Raw genomic sequence first — 25,521 nt, 5'->3', positions numbered from 1 at the left:
TCAAAATGCTTTTCTTCATGGCCTTCTTAATGAAGATGTTTATATGAAGCAGCCCCCTGGATTTGTGGATTCTCAACACCCTGGTTATCTCTGCAAGCTGGATAAGTCGCTTTATGGCCTTAAACAAGCTCCGCGTGCCTGGTTTTCTCGCCTTAGCTCCAAACTATTACAGCTGGATTTTACACCTTCAAAGGCTGATGTCTCTCTTTTTATTTTTAACAAAACGGGCATTCAGATGTATATCCTCATCTACGTTGATGATATTATTATCATCAGCTCATCTTCTACGGCTACTGAGAAACTTCTTACACAGCTTCAGGATGATTTTGCCGTCAAGGATCTTGGTATTTTGAGTTATTTTCTTGGGATTGAGGTCCGCCATACTTCTAGTGGACTTATTCTGACACAACATAAATACATTCGAGATTTATTAGCCAGAACCAATATGCTCACCTCCAAAGGTGTGCCCACACCTATGCTTCCCAGTGAGAAGTTGTTATTGAATGGTGGTGAAAAGCTCTCACCTGAGGATACTACTCGCTATCGAAGTGTCGTTGGTGCTCTCCAATATTTGTCTCTGACACGTCCTGATATATCCTTCTGTGTCAACAGAGTGTGTCAGTTCATGTCCTCTCCAACTTCTATACATTGGGCGACAGTCAAACGAATTCTCCGTTATCTACATGACACTATTGATATGGGTTTGTGTCTTACAAAGTCCAGCACTGATTTGTTGAGTGCCTTTTCAGATGCTGATTGGGCTGGGAATCCTGATGATCGTCGAAGCACTGGAGGCTATGTGATCTTCTTTGGTGGCAATCTTATCTCTTGGAGTTCGAGGAAACAATCGACAGTTTCTCGTTCTAGTACGGAAGCCGAATATAAGGCGGTTGCTGATGCCACTGCCGAATTAATTTGGATCCAAGTTCTCTTGCGTGAGCTCGGGATCTCGCAAGCGCGAGTGCCTAGCCTATGGTGTGACAACATTGGTGCCACCTACCTATCCGCCAATCCAATCTTTCATCGACGGACGAAGCATGTTGAGGTTGATTATCACTTCGTTCGTGAACGAGTATCGACTTGTCAGCTTGATGTTCGACTCTTATCTTCCAAGGATCAGCTCGCCGATATCATGACAAAGCCACTGTCAGCTCCTTCTTTTAGCTATTTTAGGCGCAATCTGAACTTAGTAGTACATCGTCCAGATTGAGGGGGTGTTAAACCTAAAATAGATCATAACTATATATACTAAAATAGTCTAAGATTTACTAGTTGTTATGATTTGAAGGGTTTGTTACCAAATCTATGATTTTATGGTTTGTTACCCAATCATAGATTTGGAATGTAATCTTCATTATACGCATCTATAAATACATGAGGTCGTGACCCATATAGGTTATCGTGCCATTCAATCTAACATTCCACAGTGTCAGGGGATGGAAGGAAACATGGAGTACTTTGCAATAAATGTTTTGAACAACAAAATGTGGGGACGAGGAAGGCTGTTAGAAATCATTATTCTCGACAATGGTATGATATTGTCTATTTTGAGAAATCATTGATGTAAGTGACCTTACCATCCAGCATGTTATATTTGATGTTGACATGTGTCCCATGGTTTTACACGTGTCATATATATTGATACGTGTGAATTGTTTGTGAATCAATATGCTTATGATATGTTATGTATATGTTATGATATGTGAATTGTATGATAATACTTATGGTACGATGTGTTTAATGATATGTTTGAGATAGGATACGAGAAGGATGCACTAAACATAATGTAACGATAGAAGTAAGATATGTTCATGAACTGTTAAGGTTAGGTTACATATCGAAATACTATCTATATGAGAGATTGATAAAAATGATATGGTCACGATCGATTGATAAAAGAACTCGATTATTGTTATGGGTAGAAAGAGATAGGATTGTGATAGATTGATAGAACGATAGCGTTAGAATACGTTCCTGTAACGTTATAATTAAGGTACATTCATGTAATGATATGACTGGAATATGTATAAGAACGTTAAGACTCTGATAAATTAGGGAACGATATGACCACGAAGTGTTCACGGTACGATATGATTGTGATACAAGATGTGAATGACAGATATATATATATATATATATTTTGTGATATGATATGAAATATGTTATGGTACGAGATATGTGATGAATTAACATGTTTGTAATATGATATATTGTGATGCGATATGTTATAGTATGAGATGTTATGTTAAAAACATGGAACGTTATGTTATGTCTCTTAAATTGTATATACACAACATGAGATGAATAACATGAAATCACGATAAATGACATGAAATATAACCCCGTAAGAATTATGTATGATACGAGAATTGAAAAATGAGAAACGATATGATATGAATGATGAACGATATGTGAAATGATATGAAAAACGATATGATATGTACAGAATGCTAACGGGGTTGTATTAAATGATAATGAAAACGAAAAAATGTTGGGACCTCATGCATTATGTGTGCTCATACATTGGGGGATACCCCTATTCCATTCTAGTGTACGGACGCGTACATCCATTGGGCAAACGAAGTATCGTTATGTTTTACATAATATTGTCTTGACGGTTACTAATTCTAATGGGTGTCCGGCAAAAGTTGAGCTATCAGAGAAGGCTCACCCGACAAGAAAATGGGCCTAGTGGTGTGCGAACTGTCTGGTGAGCCCTTACTCGCACGTATGGGCTGTGTGTAGAGTATATGGTACACGTCTAAGCTGCCCATTAGAATAGTGTCGTAGGAAAAATAAACTAATATGATAGGTCCCGTCATTGCATTCACATGTTCTTGCATTTAACCCTCAATAGTGGAGTCACTTATTGAGTATTTCTTAAAATACTCAAACCACGTGTTACCTTTATTTCGAGTTAAGACAAGACATTCTTGTACATTTGACGATGACATCGCAACTCGAGACTATGACACATGCATAGAGTAGTTGTATTTATTTTCTTAGACTTAGACTAGAATATGATATTTTTAATTTAAAATGTTTATTTATTTTATTTAGTCTTTTGTTGTGTCATTTTGAAAGGTGTTTTCAAAACACGTAAATTATCACAATAGTAGACTTTTAAAGTCTCTTCAACTCGATAGCTGACATATTATCACAATAAACAACAGTCGAACGTGGTTGCTTATGATTAAGAAATTCAAACATTTTTCTTAACCAAATTGCTTGGCACAGAGTATATTGCTGCTGCCACAAACTCTGCTTGAAGTTGAGCACCCTTTAATCTCGTTGAGCCTTGGTACTTCTTATTCATTGAATCCCAAATCTCCTTAGACATCTACTTCTGAAGCATTGTTTTGAAGATAGTCCGATCAATGCTGTCAACCGTTGTTGTTGAACAGCTAAAAGTGCATCGCCTTTACTTAGCTCTTCATAACTTGTTTCTACCATATCAAATAAATCCTTTGTTCTTAAGAAATTTTCCATCAACATCGTCCAATGATCATAGTGACCATCAAATCTCAGGATAGTAGGTTGAACAAAGTTATCAACTTGTCTCTCTGCGCCATTCTTGCTACTGCAAAATCACACCTTTCTTGGTGACATACATTTTTTTTTATTCTCGAACCAACCATAGTCTAACTAACCACCAACCCAAGTTCTTTAAACATGTTAAGTCTACCTGTTTCGTGTCCGATTATGCTTTACGATGACGCAAAGCACAAGGACAAATAGTTTTGAAGCGTTGAAATCTATATGTATTGGGCAACTTTACGTTGCATTATCAAGAAGAGTTTCAATGTCAACAACCAAAATACACGAGATTTAAAGCTTAGTTTATAATATGTTTATAAATAGAAGGTACATAATTGAAGACACATCACAAGCATCAGCAAGGATAGCTGCATTGGCACAAACGAATGCCAACGTTGGTGTCGCAGTAGCCCTGTCCTCCATTGTGCTTAGACGCACATTTAGCACTACAGCAATCGTTGTTGCATTTGGCGCTGCACTGCCCTAGGCCATCTTGGCAAACCTTTCCCGGTGGTGGTGTCATACGACAACTATAAAGACACTCGCACAACGCCTCGTTGCCGAGGCGGTTGCAGCGGCCTTGCGGGTTCTCGGCTGGGATGTGCCTGGCTTTGCACCTTTGGTCGCAGTCGCTTCCGCACTCTCCTAGCCCTTCGGCACATAAGTCGTCGCTCTTTACTTCTGGCTTCTTGTCTGTCCCGTCAACATCAAATTTGAAATGTTGTTAGGTTATGAAATCTCAACGAGAATAACAATATAATCATGTTACGGTTAACTAAAAAAAACTAAAATTTGGAAAGTTTTAGGAAAAAATTATGTCTTTAGAGATGGAAAGAAGATTTGCTTACATCAAGAATTCGATTTAAGCAGAGTTACGTGGAATAGACACCTATTTCTTTCCTTCAGATGGAAGATTCGACCCTTCTAATGTAAGAGCCCAAGCCCAACGCTAGCGATATTGTCCTATTTGAGCTTTCCCTTTTGGGTTTTCTATAAAGATTTTTAAAACGTGTTGGGAGAGATTTTCATTTTATATCAAGGTTTCATTTTCCTCCCCAACCGATATGGGATCTCACAATCCTCTCGAGGAGAGATTTTCAGGGTTTCATTTTCCTCCCCAATCGATGTGGGATCTCACAGTCTGCCCCGAGGAGAGATTTTCACACCCTTGTAAAGGGTGTAGATCCTCTCGAGGAGAGATTTTCAGGGTTTCATTTTCCTCCCCAATCGATGTGGGATCTCACAGTATGCCCCGAGGAGAGATTTTCACACCCTTGTAAAGGGTGTTTCATTTTTCTCCCCAGCCGATGTAAGATCTCACAACCTACCCAGAGGAGAGATTTTCATGCCCTTATAAAGGGTGTTTCATTTTCCTCCTCAATCGAGGTGGGATCTTACAATCCGCCCCGAGGAGAGATTTCCACACCCTTATCTGGTGTTTCATTTTCCTCCCCAACCGATGTGGGATCTCACAATCCGCCCCGTGGAGAGATTTTCATACCCTTATATAAAGGGTGTTTCATTTTCCTCCCCAACCGATGTGGGATCTCACAATCCACCTCCTTTCGGGGCCCAGCATCCTCACTGACACTCGTTTCATTCTCCAATCAAAGTAGGACCCCACAATCCACCCCCCTTCAAGTCCCAATGTCCTTGTTGACACACCATCTGGTGTCCACCCCGGGCTCAGCCTCCTCGCTAGCACATCTCTCGGTATCTAACTCTAATACCATTTGTAACAACCCAAGCCCACCGCTAGCAGATATTGTCCTCTTTGAGCTTTCCCTTTCATGCTTCCCCTCAATGTTTTTAAAACGCGTCTACTAGAAGAGGTTTTCACACCCTCATAAAGAGTGTTTCATTCTCCTCCCGAACGAATGTAGAATCTCACATCCAAATTCATAGATAACTCAACGAAAGAGAAAATATTAATCCATGCACTTACTTATTACTAGCAAAAGAAGGAACACAAGGCACAAAGGTAGAGAAATCTTTAACATTTCAAAAGGCAAGAGGCAAAAAAGAACACAAAGCTTGAATTTTGTCTCAATATTGGGTAAGATATTATTTTTTTTTTAAAGGTAATGTATTTATTTGAATATATTTGAAATTAAATGGAAATAATTACCTGATTTTTTTACTAATTAAGGACTCATTTATTAAAAAGATAATACATTTCCCATGATGACATTCATTCTTATACCATTTTTATATTTATTACTATAACCACGTGGCATTTAACACTTAAATAAATGGAGTGCTATTAAAAACTTAAATACCAAAGATTTTAACATAAAATTTTAATACTTATATTAAAAAAAAAAAAAAGACATAAATTAATACTTTGTCTCTTTATTCAAGAACTCGATAACACTGCTTGGTTCGGAGCTCAGGTAATAGAGTCAAGGGTTTCGGAGCTCAGCAAGCTGCTTGACCAATAGAAAGAATAGAGACAGGAGAGAATATGCTCGAATTAATGTTGAGTCTTTCCTTGTTCGATCAGGTTCAGGTTTAGGATTGAATAACTCTATCGGCTCTCATGAGCTTATTCAAACTTAGATGTCGTATCTTTGGCTTAAATAGCCTAAACGTTTACTGGAATTTTGGTAAAAATTAAATAATACTATTGGATAATTGATACAGGATCTAATATCAAGATTTGTTGTAACGACCCTAAATTTTTACTAACCTAAAATCACTACTGTGATCATGATTTATGCTTTGATGCGGAATTAAACATTTGATCATGACTTACATGTTGAGAATTATCTTTAAAACAACTTAAAGAAATAATGAATAAAGCAATTAAAACATTAAAAGTAAAAACACCTTACACTGACCTAAGTTCAAAAATGAAATACCACTATCATATGCACGTGACATGGTTTCTACTTGTGATATCGTCGTCAACCGTATATGGGTGTCTTGCCTTTACCTGAAATAGAAGTAGCACGAGTATTTTAAGAAACACTCAGTAAGTGATCGTACTATTGCGGTCAAGGAATGCAAACACATGCAACTCATGATCTAGAGACCTATCGTTAAAACCATCATAGGCTGGCCTCTAGTCCTGACGAAATTGACTGTGTCGTATTTTTGTACACATGACCCCCACGTGTGAGCGTGGATCCCCAAGCGGTTTGCACCCCCTAGACTCATCATAGTTGAGCTAGCTGTCCGTAGCGACTTCTGAAGGTCAGTAGACCCTTGAGTGTCATGTGAGGCATGATCACCTTCATCATCATAGTATATGCATATGTACTCATTATCATAAATGGGGAAGTAGCCGAATGTATATGTACACACAAAATGCATGAGGTCACTATAGTTTTTCATCTTTAAATCATCTTTATCACACAGACCTATATATCGTTCTCATATTACTCTTAGTTACATGCATGCATTGACCTTCATACGTTCATCATCTTTAACATTAACTAGGGTTGTGTCTTAGAAAAATAATCGTCGTCATAATGATTATGTCTAGACTGGAGACCACCCATATGATGATGATGATCATGTCACGCATGACACTCGAGGATCTGCTGACCTCCAGATATTGCTACGAACAGCGAGCTCGACTATGATGAGTCTAGGGTGAGTGCAAACTGTCTGAGAATCCATGCTCGCACATGTGGATCGTGTGTAGGAAAGTACTACACATCCAGTTTTGTTCAGACGGGAGACCACCCATAGGATAGTTTTAATGATAGGTCTCTAATCATGAGTTGCATGTGTTTGCTTTCCCTGACTTCAATAGTGAGGTCACTTACTGAGTATTTCTTCAAATACTCAAGTCTTGTGCTACTTCTATTTCAGGTAAAGGCAAGACACTCCTGTACGACTGACGACGACATCGTAAGTAAAGACCATGACACATGCATAGGATAGTGGTATTTCATTTATTAGACTTTAGGTTAGTATAAAGTGTTTTTATTTTTAATGTCTTACTTGTTCTATTTAGAATTCTTTAGGTTGCTTTAAGGATGTTTTTTAACATGTAATTCCATCGCAATGTTTTATGAAAAAAATTTAAATGTTTAATTATGTATAAGAGCATAGGTTATGACGACAGTAGCAACTTTAGGTTAGTAGAAATTTAGAGTCGTTACAGTGAGAGACATTATAATGTCATTAAGTAAAATATTATTACTAAATGATGAATATCGTATTTTTAGTAATCAAAAGTGAAATTCTATTTATACGATATGTTAGACTGCGTGGGGTTCCTGTGACATGGCCTCCAAAAAGCGTTAGGTACTCGCCTCGACTTCAATACTGCTTTTCATTCTCAGGAAAATTGTCTAATCGAACGCTTAAACCAGATTTTGGAAGATATGTTACGTGCCTACGTGTTAGACTTCGTCAGCAGCTAGGAGACGAAATTGCACCTTATGAAGTTCGCCTACAACAATAGTTTTCAAACAACTATTAAAATGGCATTATTTGAAGCTCTATATGGAAAGCGGTGCAGGTCTCTGGTGTGCTGGGTGAGGTAGGTTAACGAGAATTATTGAGACTAGAGTTGGTCCAAGTTACCAATGAGCCTATGCAAAAGATCACAATAAGAATGCAAACGAATCAGAGTAGGAAGAAGAGTTACGCTGATGTGAGGCATAGGAATTTGGAATTTGAGGTAGGTGACAAGATGTTCTTGAAGGTGGCTCGGATGAAAGGCGTCCTGAGATTTAGATGGAAGGGTAAGTTGAACCAATGCTTCATCAAACCCTTCGAAATCCTAGACTGGATTGGACTAGTGGTGTATGTTGGATGAAAGTCCCACATCGGCCATTTTAGGGAATGATCATGAGTTTATAATCAAATAATACTCTCTGTATTAGTAGGAGGCCTTTTGGAGAAGCACAAAGTAAAGCCACTAGAGCCTACACTCAAAATATTGGTATTTTATTAATTTAGATTTTTATTAATATTTCTATTTTCAATATTTTGTGGAGGAAATAAGGGTAAAAGTACTAAAATACCCCGAAATTTAATACGGCCGGGACGGCGTCCCATAAAATTCACATTTTCAGTTGCCGTCGTCACTCTGATTCCCAGTCTTCCTGGAAAGTGAGACAACTGAGCTTGCTTAAACCCTAACAATGGCGATCGTGAGTCCCCAGCAGCAACCTCAAATCCACAGGTTTCCGCAATTCAAGTATGTTGACGGCGTTCGATGGCTTCCACCGCTCTCCGCATTCGGCCGGTTTGCCGTCGTTGCCCTTTTCGACTCCGATTCCGACTCATCCTCCATTGAAATTCACTCCCTTACTCAAAATCCGCTGGATATGGCTCCTCAGTCGTTTTGGACGTCACCTTCAAGAATCTCTTCCCTTAAAACCTCTCAATTCTATCAGAACCCTCTCGTTTTCGCTTCGACTTATACGGGCTCTCTTCATGTTCTATCTGTCGAGCCAATGGATGCGTCGCTCGATTCGGAGCTCTCCGTGCCTGAGAAGGTATTGCACGATAGACCTATTTCTTGTGTCGATGTGATGGATGGTGGAGGTGAATGTCTGACGGTTGCGGAAGATGGACGGGTGAATTTGGTTAGCGTTGGGGAATCTGGATTGAATTATCGTCGGATATTCGATAGTAATGGGTTGGTGTCGTATACTGCAGCGAAATGGGCATCCCCCACTGAGTTTGCGACAGGAGGTTGTGGGTTTAGCTTGCAATGGTGGGATCAGAGGAAGCCCGGTGGAGCAGTTTCTCAGTTTAAGGGCGACTGGTATGTGAATTTGCGTAATTTCCCTGGCATTCTCTCATATATAGTTGAACGTTTAGCATCTAGGACTGGAACAGAATTGTAGGAAACACCCTGTTTTCTGAAACAGGAAGTGGCTTCTGAGACTTCCTTGCTATAGAAAAATCAACAAGTCATAGCTGCTCTGCTTGTATGTAGTGTAGATTGACGAAAGAACAATCGGTTCCTAAAAATGTTCTCTGGTTTGACTAGAAATGAAATTTTGATATTGTGAAATCTTAAAAAGTGCAAGTCGCCGTAGTTGATTAATAGATGTGTTGAATTCATTCTTGTGGCAATTTTGCAGGGCTTCTGGTATTGTTCACTGCATAGACATCCATCCATCCCGAAAACACACTTGTTTGGTAAGCTCTGTTGCCTTAGCTTCTTATCCTTACATCACACCTAAGTAGTCATAGTCACGTGTGTTTGTATAAACTCTGCAGAAGATCAGGACTCCGAACTTGTGTTTCCTTTCCAAACTTCTTTTTTTTTTTTTTGTCCTAAAACTTTTTTAGAGATATCATGATTGGGTCGCCCAGGCCAGATCTAGAGTCTAATAATGAGGGTAATATTTTATCATGGTGGAGTTTTCTTGCTCTCGCTATCGTTCGCCTTGGAGACATGGTCGAGAAGTACCATGCATGGTTGTTTCTGACTCCCTATGAGCCGTTTGACGACCTGAGTTTCTGTACTTTCTACCATTCAGTTTTGTTTATAGTGCTAAACACGCCTCTTAAGTCTTCTCAACCTAACTCTTTTGGTAGATTACTTGGGCAGATCTTATTGAGCTAATTATTTGTCATCTCTTGTGTAAGTTCAGGTCGATAGTGAAATTGATTTCCAGCCTCAGAATCATCACATTATAGAAATTTTTAATGGTTCTCTTTTCTTGTTTAGGTTCATACCACTTCATGTTTTTCCATCTTTCTTATCCTGCCTTATTTATGAGCTTCAGTATAAGTGTGCTTATTATTCCCCATGTTAGGCAGGAGGCTCTTTCGGAACTGTCTTTGCCTGGGATTTGAGGTGGCAACAGCAGCCTATCATTCTCTCAGGTCTAGAAGGGAGCAAAACATCAAATTTTTCGCCATGTGAAAGTGAGGTTTGGGAGGTTCACTATGATCCTTATATTAAGTCTGGCAACATTGGTGGCATGTCATCTTCGCAGATTTTACCTGCCATGATCTGCTCCGAGGACGGGATTATAACAAGTATTGAACAAGGTAGAAACTGGTGCTGACCATGTTTGATTGGTCGGGGTGAACCATCGTTTATCCAAATTCTTTTTGTTGCTACATATCTAATATATAAGTAGTTTCCTTTTTCATTCTGTTATCTAATGCCTGTTGGCTATTGTCTTATTTTCTGTTCCACATCCATAAAGTGGCTCAACTTTTCTATTTATGTGACTTGTAGGCAAGCAGCCTGTGGAACTGCTAGCAGAACCTTGCGCAATTAATGGTTTTGACATCGACCGTCAACACCCATCGGTAAGTTGCCCATATAACTATTATATGAAACTTATGTTGTTTACTTTATTCATTGTGTTGTCCCATATAACTACTATTTGAAAATAAATGGTGAGAGGGTTTAAGTGGTGGTGCTCGCTATGTTTAAGGCTCTCTAAATATGCTATGCAGGAAGTGATATGTAATTTGGAATGGGAATCCGTGGCCATCCTGTCAAGACCTTGATTTTCAGAAGTCATCGTCTTTTCTAAATCGTTTGGTTACAATCCACTATATCGATCCCTTTGACGATGTAAGGTTTTTTGTATCTATAGCTTTTTTACCTCTCGCAGAATGCATGCGATTTCTTAGTTTTAGGCTCATGTAAAATTTGAGGCTGTTGCTGGGTTTAGTTACACCACGTAATTTGAACTGAATTTTGATATGGATTATCATATTGGTCTTGACCATATCAGGGTGATATGAATGATGTAACTTTGCATTGTGTTTTTAATGTATTTCTTCTTTTTTTCATTCTACTTCTCAACGTGACGTTTTTACTTTTTAATTTTTATACCAATTAATGTTTACAGAATGTGAAGTACTTAGCTGAGCTTTATTGGAAATTTTTAATTGGCATTATTAGTTGTTATACTTAATTGAAGATTGGCAGACAGGTATTTTGTCGAGTACTTTTTTTATCCGAGTTGAAATCTTACCTGCTAATTATCGTGAGAAATTACTTATGCCATGACGTTTCATTTTATCATTAGATTATGTTTGATGTGCAATATGCACGATGGTTGAATATACGAAGAGGATTGTATTTTAGAGTTATCCTCAGGTGTTGGGTTTCGTTATTTTTTAATATTACTTTTTCATTTTTTATGATTTATAATTGCCTTCTTTGTGTATTTTATGATCCTGTATTTTATAATTCAAGAAATTTGTGATCTTCCATGGTTGGAATTACCACCATGCTAACTGTGACAGTCCTACATTTTTAACCGAGCGGCATCGTGATCTTCACATGCTCACGACCAGCCTTGAAGGGAACCCAAGTCCCATATGCATTTTTCGCCTGACTTTGTGGCTTCGTTGGACTTTCGACGAGGTTTGTTTTTGCCAACTAAACACAACTTATACAGAATCCAAGCTTGTTCGGCCACACATGTTGCCTGCGCGTGCATGTTCAATCTTCTGCAACCCAGCCGGCGTGCCTCTACACTAGGCCAAGTCATTTGTTCGGGTTCTATCGAAGCATTGGACCCTCCCGTGTCCATGCCATATTAGTTACAAATTTTGAATTGGTTGGCGGTTGTATGATCCAACCTTCGACACATGGGCTGGTGCGCAATGTCGGTACATTGTGTTGTTCGATATTGCCCTTGAAAAACTCATTTTAAAGGAAGTCGCTCAAGACACTCCTCGTAATGTTTCTCCCTCACTGTGACACACTATGTGCCATAGGGTAGTTCACTTAGGCCACAGGGCCCGGAATGGTGGAGAGTTGACACCATGTCTCCCCCTATAATACATTTTGGAGGCATTTACAATCTGGTGGACGAACATGGTTGTGGAGAAAACATGAGGACAGAGCTGATAACAGGAGTAATCATGAGGACAGAGCTGATAACAGGAGTAATTAGATCAAACATGCATGGAAATTGAAGAAAGTGTATGTTAGAGACACATTTGTAAGAAACCACCCATGAATTATAGTATTCTTTTTATTAAAACTTGTTTACTGCATTTAGATTGGAGGAATTCCATGCATTATGCTTTTTACAAAATATATCGTTGAACCAATCAAGGAAAAATTAATGAGTCTCTTCATCTTGACTGCCGAAATGATACTCATATGAACTGTATTTGGTAACATTATGTGCTACCAAAAGCCAAACATGAGTGATCAATTCACCTCCATGTCTGATATGTTCTGAATGATATTCCATTTCACAGTGACTTGCTGCATATCCCAACATCTCAACCCACATACTCCCTAGTACCTTCCATATGTTTTCATTGCTCATTGTTGATAAGCTATCTGCTAATTCTTTTACATCCTTCAGCAGGTTCCAATTCCCCACAACTACTTTCTCTGCTTCTGATTCAGGTGGTGCATGCGGTTCCTTCACTTGAAGGATACCTTCTTTCTGTAATCCTAACAGATCTTTGCAGGCTTCCTCTTTGTTCAGACGTCCAGTTCTCGTTAACCTCCCGAGCTTCACGCAAGAATGGTCAAATATGATATCTCCAGTTGTTGACGATAGCACGTGCGAACGCGTCACCAAAAGGTACATCATATAATCTGATATATTCATGATAGCTTCCATTTTAGCATTGTCAGTAGTATCATGAAAGCTCTGTATGTGATAGAAAATATTTGTTGTGATATGCCATATGAATATGCTCTTATCGAATGGTCTCTTGTTTACTGTTGTTTCAAGTGCTTGGATCACGTCATTGAGTTTGAGTTTTTCTCGGTACCTTCCGATTGTCCATTGGCCTCTTTGATCGAACTCTTCTTGTCCTTTGATCTTATCTATCTCTCTGAGTTCTGCTACCACAAGCTCTTTCACTTTGGGATCGACGTCGATTCGATCCAAACTCAATTGCTTTCGGAGTTTCATATCCATGCCCCAATACCGGAGAATTTTGATTCGGCTGTAGTTTCGGTGCTTGGTTTGCAAGCAGAAATCTAAAAGATTGAACTGTCCCATTGTATTGGACCATCTTCTCCAAGTTGCTGATTGAGGGGCTAGAGACTGCAAGAAACCCATAAGAAAAGGAAAAGTTTCATAGTGCCTAATCATTTGGATTATAGCCCAATCTGTGTATGGTAATCTCAAGATCTGATATACCTCAATTATCAGAGATGCTATCAACACAAAATGGATAAACCCAACACTGATATTATACACAAAAGCATCCTTGAACAAGACTGAAAACCCAACTAGTGTGGCTATCAAGCTAAGTAAGCTAATACAACGAAGAATTAAACCCTTACGAGTATATACGACCGGTGCTTTCGTATAAAGTGCATCGTACATGAAACCCAGCTCAGAATCTGTAATTCTGAACACGTCTTCATAGTCACAGTCGTCGATGTATAGTTTTTGGTATTCGCAATCAGTTGGAGGATAGTAAAGCCAATTCTCTAGATGTGGTTTTAGGCAGCAAAATCTATAATAAGCTCTTAAGATCAATTTTGCCTCTGGGAGTTCGTTCTCTCCCTGTGGTAATTTGTCGAACAAACGAGCTACTTCGTGATATTTGAAGAAATCGGCAATTGTGAAGCCGAAGTTTCCGTTGAGTGCTGATTTTAGAGCCCATGATGTTTCTGCATACTTGATTATCCCAGCTAAAGACATTGGCAAGTAAAGAAACGATGTTCTTGAATTTGTCCATGACCTTATAAGAATGTAGAACATTATAGTCACTTGGATCACCAAGCTGAAAATTTGCCTCACTCCTAGCTGGTTGTCTTCGATCGAGTAGGCTGTGATCGTATCTGGATTTCCTATTTGCATGAACATCAATGGTGCCAACAATGCCTGAATTTGGGTGTGCGTGTTGCGTTGGTCTTTGCCTATTTCAATTGTCGTTAGCTTGCCCAGAACAACCGTTGCTAGTTTAGCAGCCAATAAGTAGGAAAACCAAACGGTTAAGCTGAGCTTATATCCCGGTGTGTGCCTTCGACGACATCCATTGAAAGTTAAGATAATTTGGAACATGAAGTTTGCCAATACTAGCAACTCAATGCCCCAGTAACTCCATAAGGAACTGATATCTCTTGGTATAATTTTTTCAAATAGTTCAGAAAACATGGTTTCTTCTTTCTCCTAGATACGTCGAAACGAAATGAAGAATGTTTGAAAACTGCTAAAAGATAGAACAGATTCCCATTGTTATCTCTAAGAAAAAAGAAAAGCTTTATAAGAAGATGAAGAACAAAACATATATAAAAGGCGAAAGGCGAAAGAAGCTGGAATCGAAGGTCATACCTGAAGCCAAAACTCGAAAAGAACCAATAAAATAGTCGGAAGAGGCTAATGAATGTAGAAAAGCTACTTCACATATATAACAAGATAGGAGAAGTCATCCCCAGACATATTCTTGAATTGCAAGCAAAATTTGTGAGCTTCTAGTTTAATGTATCTTGTGAGGAATTGGCATCTTCATAAGGACATTCCTTTCAAAAGAATAAGAATTGCTTACCTTGGACAAAACTTTTGGCATCTATCTTATTGTAGTCAAACAGCGTAGCTGGGGTACAGATCTGTGGCCTGAAAGTTCTTCCCACATGGGAGCTTGTGAAATAGGAGCATAATGTTATTATACTCTTTAATCTTTAGAAAATTTGAAGATCATTACAAGGAATATGGGCATGGTTTAGAACTATTTACACAGGACTTTTAAAAATAAGTATTGGTCTGTTTCATTCATTATTTGTTCCCATCGGGAGGAGAATGAAGCATTGTTTATAAGGGTGTGGAAACCTCTCCCTAGTAGACGCGTTTTAAAAACGTTGATGGAAAACCCAAAAGGGAAAGCCCAAAGAGGACAATATCTATTAGTGGTGGACTTGGGCTGTTATAAATGGTATCAGAGCCATACGGGGCGATGTGCCAGCGAGGAGGCTGAGCCTTCGGTGGGTGGACACGAGATGGTGTGCCAGCAAGGACGCTAGGTTCCGAAAGGGGGTGGATTGTGAGACCCAGTTGGTTGGAGAGGAGAACAAAGCATTTCTTATAAGGGTGTGGAAACCTCTCCCTAACAGACGCGTTTTAAAAACCTTGAGGGGAAAGCCCAAAGAGGACAATATCTATTAGCGATGGTCTTGGGCTGTTACAAATGATATTAAAGCTAGACACCGGGCGATGTGCCAGCGAGGAGGCTGAGCCCCAAAGGGGGGTGGACACGAGGCAGTATGCCAACAAGGACGCTGGACTCCGAAGGTGGGTGGATTATGAGATCCCACATTGGCTGGAAGAGGAGAACGAAATATTCTTTACAAGGGTGTGGAAACCTCCACACCCTAGCAGACGCGTTTTAAAAACCTTGAGAGGAAGCTTAAAAGGGAAAGCCTAAGGAGGACAATATCTGTTAGTGGTGCGCTTGGACTATTACAAATGGTATCAGAGCTAGACACCAAGCGGTGTGCCAGCGAGGATGCTGGGCCCCTAAGGGGGTGGATTGTGAGATCCCACATCAGTTGGAGAGGAGAACAAAACATTTTTTACAAGGGTGTGAAAACCTCCTCCTAACAGGCGCGTTTTAAAAACCTTAATGGAAAGTTCAAAGAGGACAACATCTGCTAGCAGTGGGTTTGAGCTGTGACACTATCACTATTCATTATTGATTATTGATTATTGATTATACATTATGGAAAGTGATAATTGATTATTGATTATACATTATGTTTCCATTGGCATAGCTTAGAACAAGATCAGTGAGGTTGAAGTGAGGCAGTTGAAACAAAACTGGGGTAGCCTTGTTTGACAGATGTTAAGATTCGTAGCCAGCCTTGTACAGGTAGCTTCTTGAGAAGGCTACGGAAAAACAGGTAAAAGTAATTGCATAAAGCTTGATTCATACATGGGGGAAGAAATACCTTGTTCTTCTCATTAAGTACTCTTCACAAACAAGTAACTTTAGAGTCTTGAACAGAATGTAATTTGAACCTCTGCTATGATTGATTACTTGTGATGGTTGTTTTCCCTTGACCTTTTTGATACTTTGATTCTCTAATATATAACGATTTTGGAAACCTTCCCTGATTTTGACCTCTCAGATAATTATATATTGTTTTTCTTTTAATTTAGCTTTGCAGAATGTATTCAAGTCAACAAATTGGAGTGGTTTATGTTATGAAGAACGAGGTAACTTCGATTTGCAAGTTTGTTTTTTGTTTCATTAATACTCTGCGTTAAAACGTTCGTTTGTGTTTATTTGGTCTATGAACTTCAAAATGTGTTCATGTTTAATTTTGTGTTCAATGGGTCGTCGGATTTTTTATTATTATCATTATTTATTATGTAATAGGTTTTTTTAAAAAAAATTATGAATTTATTAGATGTGAAATTGAATTTTATATATGATAGATCAAGAATTTAAAAGATACACACTCTTAAAGTTTAAAATTGATTTGAAGTTCATGTAAAGCGTAGCGGGGCCAATTTCTCATATTTATTGAGTGTGTTCCCCTTTCGTCGAGTGTATCGCCCGGTTCACGGGGTTGTTGGCCTATCAAGTACTTGCCCACTGCTTCTGCCGTGCTTGGCAGGCTTTGCACTAGTTATCCTTACTATTATATCCAACCGATCAAGAATTTAAAAGGTACACATTCTTATATTTTAAATATTTATTTGAAGTTCATGAACTTATTACACATTTTTTAGGTTCATAGACCATGTAAACTTCAAAGTAAGACTAAACGTGTAGTTTAACATTGTTTTTACATATATATTTTAAAAACAACGTGTAGTTTAGCATTGTTTTTACATATATATTTTAAAAATCTTGTCAAGTTCATTATATACATATATATACATATGTATATATATATATATATAATAATGCGTATTATTTAAATAAGGGTTATGAAATGATTAGATTTTGAATATTTATAGTAGAGTTCATAAATAATAAAATAAAGGCGAAAAGAAAATTCCTGAATATATTATTTAAAGATAAATAGAGAAAATGGGGAAGGAAATAAAGGTAAAGATAATATAATATAATTTATTTGATTTTCTATTTGAAGTTATTGTAATTGTGATTTCATTGGTTTGTATGAAAGTCTAGTTTGTTGTATTTTTATTCAAAATAAATTATAATTAAATTACGAGAAAAATAGTAAAAGAATGTATTCTTGCCTTCAATGAGTTTAAATAGAATATATTTTATGGAAATACCCAACCAAAACTAGAATGAAAAAATTAATTAATTAATTTATTAAATTGACAGCTACGTATGACAAAAAAAATATATTTTTTTTTTCAAAATATAATTCAATACTAAAAATTAGGAAATTGAACTCAAATATATAAATTTTATAAAATCGGACCGAAGAAATTATACTCACATCGTTTGAATTAATTTTTTATGTGCTCGCTCATAACTACATTTTAACGCTAAGAAAATTATTTCACATAAACCATTAATTCTAATAGTGTTTGTGAGTTTAATTGAGTAAGATTTCAACATTTTTTAGATTTAATCTAATTGTTTAGATTGTAAATTGTTCTGAATTATTCTTGTCAATTATTCAAAAAAAATTAATAAAAGAAAATTCTAGTCACGTTTATTTATTTATTTATTTGTAATTCAATTTCGTACCTATTTTGAAAATTTACCTTAAAATAGTTTTAAATGAATTTCATCCCGCGTTCTAGAATAAATAATTAAAGTATAAATATATATATATATAATCGTATTTTTAGAAAAATAAAATTTAAATTTAAATTTGTTCTATGCACCCATTCTAATTTTAAAGGAACATCAGAATAAATAATTAAAAAAAATTATGAATATAAATATATATATATATAATCGTATTTTTAGAAAAATAAAATTTAAATTTAAATTTGTTCTATGCACCCATTCTAATTTTAAAGGAACATCGGAACTAACTCCGTAAAATTTTTATTTACTTAAACATAGTCTTATCTAAATAAAGTCATAATCCAACTCAAACCGTACAGATTGGGTTTGATTGATCGGCTTGAATCAAGAATTATCTTCGGCGTACACATAGTATGTCATTTTTAATACCTCAAGCTTAAAATTCAGAATCTCAATTTTGTACCGTTCAACTCTAACATTTTCATGTTATTAGTAGAATAGTGTTTAACTTTGAAATTTATATTTAAAATTTATATTATTAGACGATCGCAAAAAATGTACGATATTAACTATATATTATTTTAGATTTTTAGTTTCTCTATTTGATTCGATTCATTCGCATGCCTTTCAATTATTTGAGTCTGAGATGCCAATAATTGCAAACAAATATATTTTCTATTTTTTATTTTATTTTTTTTATCTTAAAATTTTTTTTATGCAAGCATTTTCAATCCAAACGTATTAAATCCATTTCCTTTTTTTTTTTTTTTTTTTATAAATAATAAATCCAAACTTTTTTGGTAGTCAATTGTGGCAATGATTGGTGCTTATGTGGACCAATCACTGATGAGGTCCCACCCTACGAAATCACATGACGTCCTCATCTGATTGCTTCTCCCATAGAGAACATTTTAACTCCCGTCTACGTGTCAGTCACCACTTGGGAATCAGCGGGTCCCACACACATGCAAATAATCCGAATCTCTGCCACGTTGTACTACTGCGTTTCGAAATGACAGAAGTACCCCTTCAAAGATTTCCATTTACGACGCTGGCCAAACTCGTTATTCAAAGGGCATTATAGTAACTCCGCTTTTTCTTGCTTTTTTTTTTTTTTTTCTCTTTTTTTGGTTAAAATAAAAAATAAAGTTTAAATTAATACAAATTATTAAGTTTATATGATCATAAATATTGGAAAATAGATGGTAGATAAATTAAAGATAATAATAATGGCAATAAACCACAATTTATTAAATCAAAATGGTATAAAATTTATGGTCCCAATTAATTAAATAATTGTAAATAATTTAAAATTTACTTCCAATAATAAAATTACAATAATTATCTTTCCTATTTAATAGAGAAATTAACATAATTCAATTAAATGTGTGCTTACCAATTAAGAATTGCATAATAATATTTTATTTTGTTAAATTATAATTTTTTTTAAGAGAAAAAAAGAATTTAATTTATTTATAATTTCCCGCTCTTCCGTTGTTTAGATTTTTATGTTGCTACAGAATATGATGGTTCTAAAGAATACTCGTGTGATGTTCCATGTTGGTTGGGAAAGAGAACAAAACACCATTTATAAGGATTTGGAAACCTTCCCCTAGTAGACGCGTTTTAAAGCCTTGAGGGGAAGCCCGAAAGGGAAAACCCAAAGAGTACAATATCGGCTGATGGTGGATCTGGACTGTTACAACCTGTCTTATATTATGCCTGAAATACACACCTAATTTAAAATGGTACGGATGAGACGATTCATGTTTTGTCTACCCTCTGTACTATCCCAAGATTCTTTCATTTTAATGAAGCGTTAGTTTATTTATGCATCAGTATACAAAGATCTCGTTAATAATATCGTGATTTAGCAGTGTATACAGTTTAGTTTGATTGGAAAAATCTTTTAGACTAACTCGAAATTTTGGGTTGGTTAGGTTGGTGACTCGAGCAATCCAAATTGAGTTCATAATCCAACCCAAATCGGTTGACGGGTTTTTTTAATTATCTAAAAAAAATTCAATTTATCAATAATACACGTTACATCAATAAATAAAATTTGTTGAAAATCAAATATCAAACATTTCCAAATCACATTTTATCACTACGGTTACAAAATTTTAGATATCCTTAAGGTGTAATCAATTTTCGAGTGGGTTGGGTTGACTCGATCAGAAAAAAGTCAACCCTTGAGTCCAAATTTTCAATTTTCCAAAAATTTAGTCCATCCAAAATAAATTTTTTTAACCCAACTTTTACGATATGGGTTTCAATTTTCGAGAAAAAGTCAACCCTGGGTCGGATTATTAAGTCATACGAACACCACTTCCCCGTAATACACAAACAATGACAGTTATTCATATAGATTCTTATTGAGGGACCCACAATCAAAATCTATTTGTTCTAATGCAAAATCAGTTCAGTTAAGCATAAAAAAGGCCTATTTTATTCATTATGCTTAATTTCTAAAATTAGAGAGAAAATTAAAAAATATATATATAAAAGAAAAATTGTCTATTTATGATCAAACCACACGTGCCGTCGCACGTGAATGTAGCCGGCAAATTGGATTGGATTCAGCCAACCCGACCCGAACGGCGGTAAGAATTTTACCAAATCTGTCCCTATATATTTCTTTCTCTCTCTCTCTCCTCTTTTTTTTTTTCTTTTTTTTTATTTACTTAAAATAATTTTTTTTTGGAGTTTTCAGAATCTCCGTTGTCTTTTGCATTCCTAATTTCCTATCCATTTCGGTCGCAGATCGTCGTTCTAGGGTTTCGTTCTTGTATTAATTTTGAAGCTCTGTGTGGATTTGTTTCGCCATTGATTTCAGTTTTTCACTATCGGTGAAGGGGAAACGAGAGGAAGAATTTGATGGTGCAGTTGATGAAATCTGGGAATCGCTCTCTGGAGCCGGATATGGCGTCGCTTTGGGACAAGGTGCCGGTTAAGCTGGAGATCGAGGACTCTCTTGAAGAGGAGCATGGTCCTCTCTCCAAGCGATCGAAAACGGCGACGTCGTTTTCACCGGTATGTGGAATCGGTTTTTCTTCTGCTTGGTTACGAGTAAATGTTCGGGGGAAATTTGTTATCCTTGGAACTATTTTCAGAAGATGAATGTTATGTATTTGAACCACGAAGTTGAACGTTTAACCTGATTGTTTTTCTTCGTCCATTTTTTTAAAAATGGGGATTGATCTTCTTCTGTATGCCTTTTGGTATCCTAGTTGTGTGATTTATGAGAATGTTCTTCTCATTCTCTGTGGTGATTTTTATTGTTGAAGCATTGCGGTGAATTTTTATTTTTTTATTTTTTTTATTTTTATAATTTGTGATTTTCTCATCGCTTGATATGATTTTGGTTTTTCGTTTTTTTTTTGTTTTCTGTTTTTGCATGATCTTGTCAAACGAGAAACAACAGAGTGATGGTACCGATGATTTTCCTGTGCCGCCTGCTCAATACAATCCTCTTGATGAGCCTAGCCCTCTTGGTTTGCGGTTGAGGAAGAGCCCTTCACTGTTGGATCTAATTCAAATGAAGCTTTCTCAATCAACTGCTGCTTCAACTGATGTGGCGGAATGTGAAAGCTTTAACTCTTCAATGAAAACGGAGAATAATTGCACTTCTATTCAGAGCTCTACTGACAAGCTGAAAGCTTCAAACTTTCCTGCATCGCTTCTACAAATTGGTGGTTGGGAGGTACAACATATCTCCCCTGTGTCTCTAGTAATTAAACATGTGGATATCAAGTAAGTCAGGTCTTGTTTATTGACAGTATAAATCAAGATATGAAGGTGATTTGGTGGCAAAATGTTACTTTGCTAAGCATAAGCTTGTATGGGAAATTCTTGAAGGTGGGTTGAAGAGTAAAATAGAAGTTCAGTGGTCTGATATTATGGCCTTAAAGGCACACTGCCCCGATAATGGACCTGGTACTCTGAATGTGGTGGTACGCACCTCTTATTTTTTCGTCAATGCCTGCCTTGCGCATTGCGCTCTCTCTTATTTTTTCGTCAATGCCTGCCTTGCGCATTGCGCTCTCTCTTATTTTTTCGTTAATGCCTGCCTTGCGCGCTTTCTCTTATTTTTTCGTTAATGCCTGCCTTGCGCGCTTTCTCTTAGCTTAATGCTCGAGAGTGTATTTATGTGGAGGACTTCTTGCTTTTATCCAATGACTGCCTACTTTCATTTTTTGATTGTCTTATCTGTAGTTGGCTCGACAGCCTCTTTTCTTCCGGGAGATGAACCCTCAACCAAGAAAACACACATTATGGCAGGCAACTGCTGACTTTACTGATGGCCAGGCTACTATGCACAGGTAACGCTTGTGATTTTACCATCTTTGAAGCATGTCGAATTTTATGCTCAAAGCTTTCAGTTTTGTGCTCTCCTCATAAACTTAGTTCCCCATCAAAATCAGTGATGGAAAGTTCTCTATATTGACTATTATGGACGTTCTTCATGTCTTTTGTACTTAATTTTTTTAGTAGAGGAAGTTCTGTTTTGCTATATTATGTTTAGATTCAAGAGTGGGAAATTTGAATATGTTGTCGTTTCATTATCATTTCCCTCAATTGCTTTCGAGTGCTGACTCACCAATTGGGTGCATAAAACACGTCTTTCTTTGACCATGGAATATTCTCTTTTGCTGGCAACTTTCCATCTTTTGAGAAGAAAGGAAATGTAGATCCACTGAAGAATATGTGGACCTGAGAGACAACTTTCTAGATGACATGGTTTTTATGAGGATTCTCCCTATCATTCTCCATTTGTCCCTTTTTCTTTTTAGCTTGGATGAGAAAATTAATATCTTCCTTGCTCAAAGCTGAACATATAAGATGCATACGCATGCCTGAATATATCACTTGCATGGATAAAAAGTATTCAATAAAAATGATTTATTTTCCTCATGTAAGGACAACTCTACATGTCTCGGACTCTGGACTTCGGTTATAATCATAATGGAAATCTAATTTTGTGATTGTTAGGCAACATTTTCTGCAATGTCCTCAAGGGTTGTTGAACAAACACTTCGAAAAGCTAATCCAGTGCGATGTGCGTCTTAACTTTTTAAGCCGGCAACCAGAGATAGTTTTGGATTCACCATATTTTGATCGAAGGGTTTCTGTTTTTGAGGATCCAGAACACCAAGCAGAAACTAGCAAAGGATCAACTGTATCTGTTCTGACAGACGGTGCCTCACCATCTCCTCAGCAATCATCCTTGAAGATAGAACAACAAGACTCTACTTGTACGACAGTGGAACATCACTCTCATGAAGCCCCATCACCTTCCTCAGGTGACTTTTTATGGATCTGCTTTTTGTTATATGTGTTTTAGTGAATACGTTTTACATCCCTTTTTTTTTTTTTTTCTTTTGCATTTATTATTAATTGATTATTTTATTTAGATATTATTGAATAAGTTAAAAAGTAATATAGAATTGGGCCCTACAGAGAGAATCTCTTTGACTTCAACATTGGTTATAACTTTTGATAAATGGAAAAAAGAGATGATGAACGAAGGGAGGCCCAGCAATCTATCCACCTCATCACAATATCATCTCTACTTGACAAAAAATATCTTATATAGCTTGTTGACTTAAATTGATTTGCTTTCAAAAGGAATTCATTCAAGAAAGATTAGTTTAGAGAAGAATTTAGTATGTTTTTTCCACGCCATGTTTCTGCTAATGAATTATGTGTTTTGTCTTGGTTTATTCATGTTATTTAATTGAATGCAAAAGGGAAGCAAGTCTTTTAGTTCATAAATTCTTGGTGTGTCACATCATGATTTGAATGAATGGTCAATATTCCTGGTCATCGATATCTTTTGTAATTTGTTTCTGGAATCTTGGCGTTATTTTCTAGGGTTCTATCAGGAATTAGCGAACGTTTGCTTGTAATAAAATATCTTTGCTGTTCCTTTGTTACTAATCAAAGACAGAATCTTTTGCAGCCGAAGCAAGTGCAAATTTTGAAGTTGGTAGTTCTAGAAGCTCAAGAAATTGGGGACAAATGAAAGTTCCTGGGCTCCACCCGTCCATGTCGATGAGCGATCTCGTGAATCATATTGGGCACTGCATTACAGAGCAGATGACAGCGGCAAATCCATCATTTTCTGATCAAGGACCAGATTGCCAGGACATACTAGAGGATATTGCACAGTATTTACTGACAGACAACCAATCTACAACTTCTGATGAGAAATCTCTCATGAAAAGGGTCAATTCTCTCTGTTGTCTCTTGCAGAAAGACCCAACCAATACCACAACTCAGAATTCACAGTTCGATGAAGAAAGTCGTGGCGAAGCACCTGATGACAAGAAGAGCTACACAACTGATAACATGTCGAAAAGCGATGTCAAAGCTTTTGCAGAGGACGTAAAAGATAACGCTGGCAGTAAGCAGGCAATCGGTATGTCTAGGAAGGATTCATTCAGTGAGCTGCTGTTGCATCTTCCTCGAATCGCATCTATTCCAAAGTTTTTGTTCAACATCTCTGAGGAAGACGATGAAAATTAAGTAGTCTGGCTGAAATGTTTCTGTATATTGTTTCAGAAATCGGCAACAGAGGACGGTTTTGAAAGCGTTCGACAAATTCCTCATGGGATTCTGAAATATATATATTGATGAAGAATCCTGCATGTGTTATTCATGTATTTAGGCATTTGATGTATGTCTACAGCTGTTTTAATTCTTTCCTCTGTAATGTTATGAGACAGTCCCCACCTTACATAAGTTGTAAATTGAATATCCTTTGGTTAATCAATTCTATTTTAGAGCTTATACAACTTCAAACTAGATGTCTTATTTCATTGTTATTAATTCATTTTTATTTTTATTTTTATTTTTTAAAATTAATTTTTGTAATATTCTACTCTTCCTTTTGTAATAATTCCTTTTGTTTTATTATTTATTTTTTAAAAAAACCAAGCTAATTTTTTCTTTATTATTATTTAGAGTTCTGGAAGTTGAAAAGTTTATAAGAAAATAATTGTAAATTTCAAGAACAAAAATCAATGGTTGATGTATAGGGCCAAATTTATTTTATTTTGATCCAAACTTTTGACCAATTTAGATTCAAATGCTTTATTTTCTTTTCAATCCTAAACTTAGAGCTTCATATTTGGAAGAAAAAAAAAAAACACGAACTCGAGTTTCGCTTGGTGGGCCAGGAATGCCTGACTTATCAATTTTTCTGGTAAACTACTGAGAGCTCATGTAGCCCATGTCGGATTAATCGTATTCTAGGCCAGAACAATGAACCTATTCCAAGTGGCTCATTTCCTATATGAGAAACCCATGTATGAACAAAGATTAATTTTACTTCCCCACCTACCTACTCTAGGTTAGGGCATAGATCTTGGTGGGGAAGTTATAGACACATTTCCGTACTTTGTGTTTGGAGTACTTCACTTAATTTCCTCTGCA

At 36.7% G+C, this 25,521-nt stretch overlaps 3 protein-coding genes and 1 long non-coding RNA gene across 4 annotated transcripts; 3 read left to right on the top strand and 1 right to left on the bottom strand.

The window, feature by feature from the left end:
- Positions 1-8,573: 8,573 nt before the first annotated feature.
- Positions 8,574-11,273, top strand: LOC111444145 (nuclear pore complex protein NUP43). Its single transcript, XM_023082124.1, has 5 exons — positions 8,574-9,268; positions 9,591-9,648; positions 10,272-10,509; positions 10,703-10,776; positions 10,927-11,273. The coding sequence occupies exons 1-5, from the start codon at positions 8,640-8,642 to the stop codon at positions 10,978-10,980; spliced, it is 1,053 nt and encodes a 350-aa protein (XP_022937892.1). The 5' UTR covers positions 8,574-8,639; the 3' UTR covers positions 10,981-11,273.
- A 1,106-nt stretch (positions 11,274-12,379) lies between these two features.
- Positions 12,380-14,846, bottom strand: LOC111444144. Its single transcript, XM_023082122.1, has 2 exons — positions 14,742-14,846; positions 12,380-14,651 (listed from the first exon to the last, which is right to left on the bottom strand). The coding sequence occupies exon 2, from the start codon at positions 14,562-14,564 to the stop codon at positions 12,555-12,557; it is 2,010 nt and encodes a 669-aa protein (XP_022937890.1). The 5' UTR covers positions 14,565-14,651; positions 14,742-14,846; the 3' UTR covers positions 12,380-12,554.
- A 1,296-nt stretch (positions 14,847-16,142) lies between these two features.
- LOC111444146 lies at positions 16,143-16,844 on the top strand. Its single transcript, XR_002710655.1, has 3 exons — positions 16,143-16,448; positions 16,563-16,619; positions 16,814-16,844. It is a non-coding gene; the product is annotated as an uncharacterized LOC111444146 (long non-coding RNA).
- Positions 16,845-20,788: 3,944 nt separating this feature from the next.
- Positions 20,789-24,888, top strand: LOC111443934. The gene is made up of 6 exons (XM_023081792.1): positions 20,789-21,117; positions 21,509-21,787; positions 21,864-22,037; positions 22,300-22,406; positions 23,077-23,387; positions 24,047-24,888. The coding sequence occupies exons 1-6, from the start codon at positions 20,962-20,964 to the stop codon at positions 24,610-24,612; spliced, it is 1,593 nt and encodes a 530-aa protein (XP_022937560.1). The 5' UTR covers positions 20,789-20,961; the 3' UTR covers positions 24,613-24,888.
- Positions 24,889-25,521: the final 633 nt, after the last annotated feature.

This window comes from Cucurbita moschata, unplaced genomic scaffold (genome assembly GCF_002738365.1).
Source record: "Cucurbita moschata cultivar Rifu unplaced genomic scaffold, Cmos_1.0 Cmo_Scf00006, whole genome shotgun sequence".
Lineage (NCBI taxonomy): Eukaryota > Viridiplantae > Streptophyta > Magnoliopsida > Cucurbitales > Cucurbitaceae > Cucurbita > Cucurbita moschata.
This window is presented reverse-complemented; position numbering and strand designations above follow the sequence as displayed.

What these genes read in the sequence shown, in the direction of transcription:
- LOC111443934 (XM_023081792.1), top strand. Translation starts at nt 20,962, where the DNA reads ATGGTGCAGTTGATGAAATCTGGGAATCGCTCTCTGGAGCCGGATATG. An exon ending in TACAAATTGGTGGTTGGGAG is followed by an intron (nt 21,788 to 21,863) that starts GTACAACATATC and finishes GTTTATTGACAG; the next exon opens with TATAAATCAAGATATGAAGG. An exon ending in GGCCAGGCTACTATGCACAG is followed by an intron (nt 22,407 to 23,076) that starts GTAACGCTTGTG and finishes TGTGATTGTTAG; the next exon opens with GCAACATTTTCTGCAATGTC.
- LOC111444145 (XM_023082124.1), top strand. Translation starts at nt 8,640, where the DNA reads ATGGCGATCGTGAGTCCCCAGCAGCAACCTCAAATCCACAGGTTTCCG. An exon ending in TATAACAAGTATTGAACAAG is followed by an intron (nt 10,510 to 10,702) that starts GTAGAAACTGGT and finishes TGTGACTTGTAG; the next exon opens with GCAAGCAGCCTGTGGAACTG. An exon ending in TCGACCGTCAACACCCATCG is followed by an intron (nt 10,777 to 10,926) that starts GTAAGTTGCCCA and finishes TATGCTATGCAG; the next exon opens with GAAGTGATATGTAATTTGGA.
- LOC111444144 (XM_023082122.1), bottom strand. Translation starts at nt 14,564, where the DNA reads ATGTTTTCTGAACTATTTGAAAAAATTATACCAAGAGATATCAGTTCC.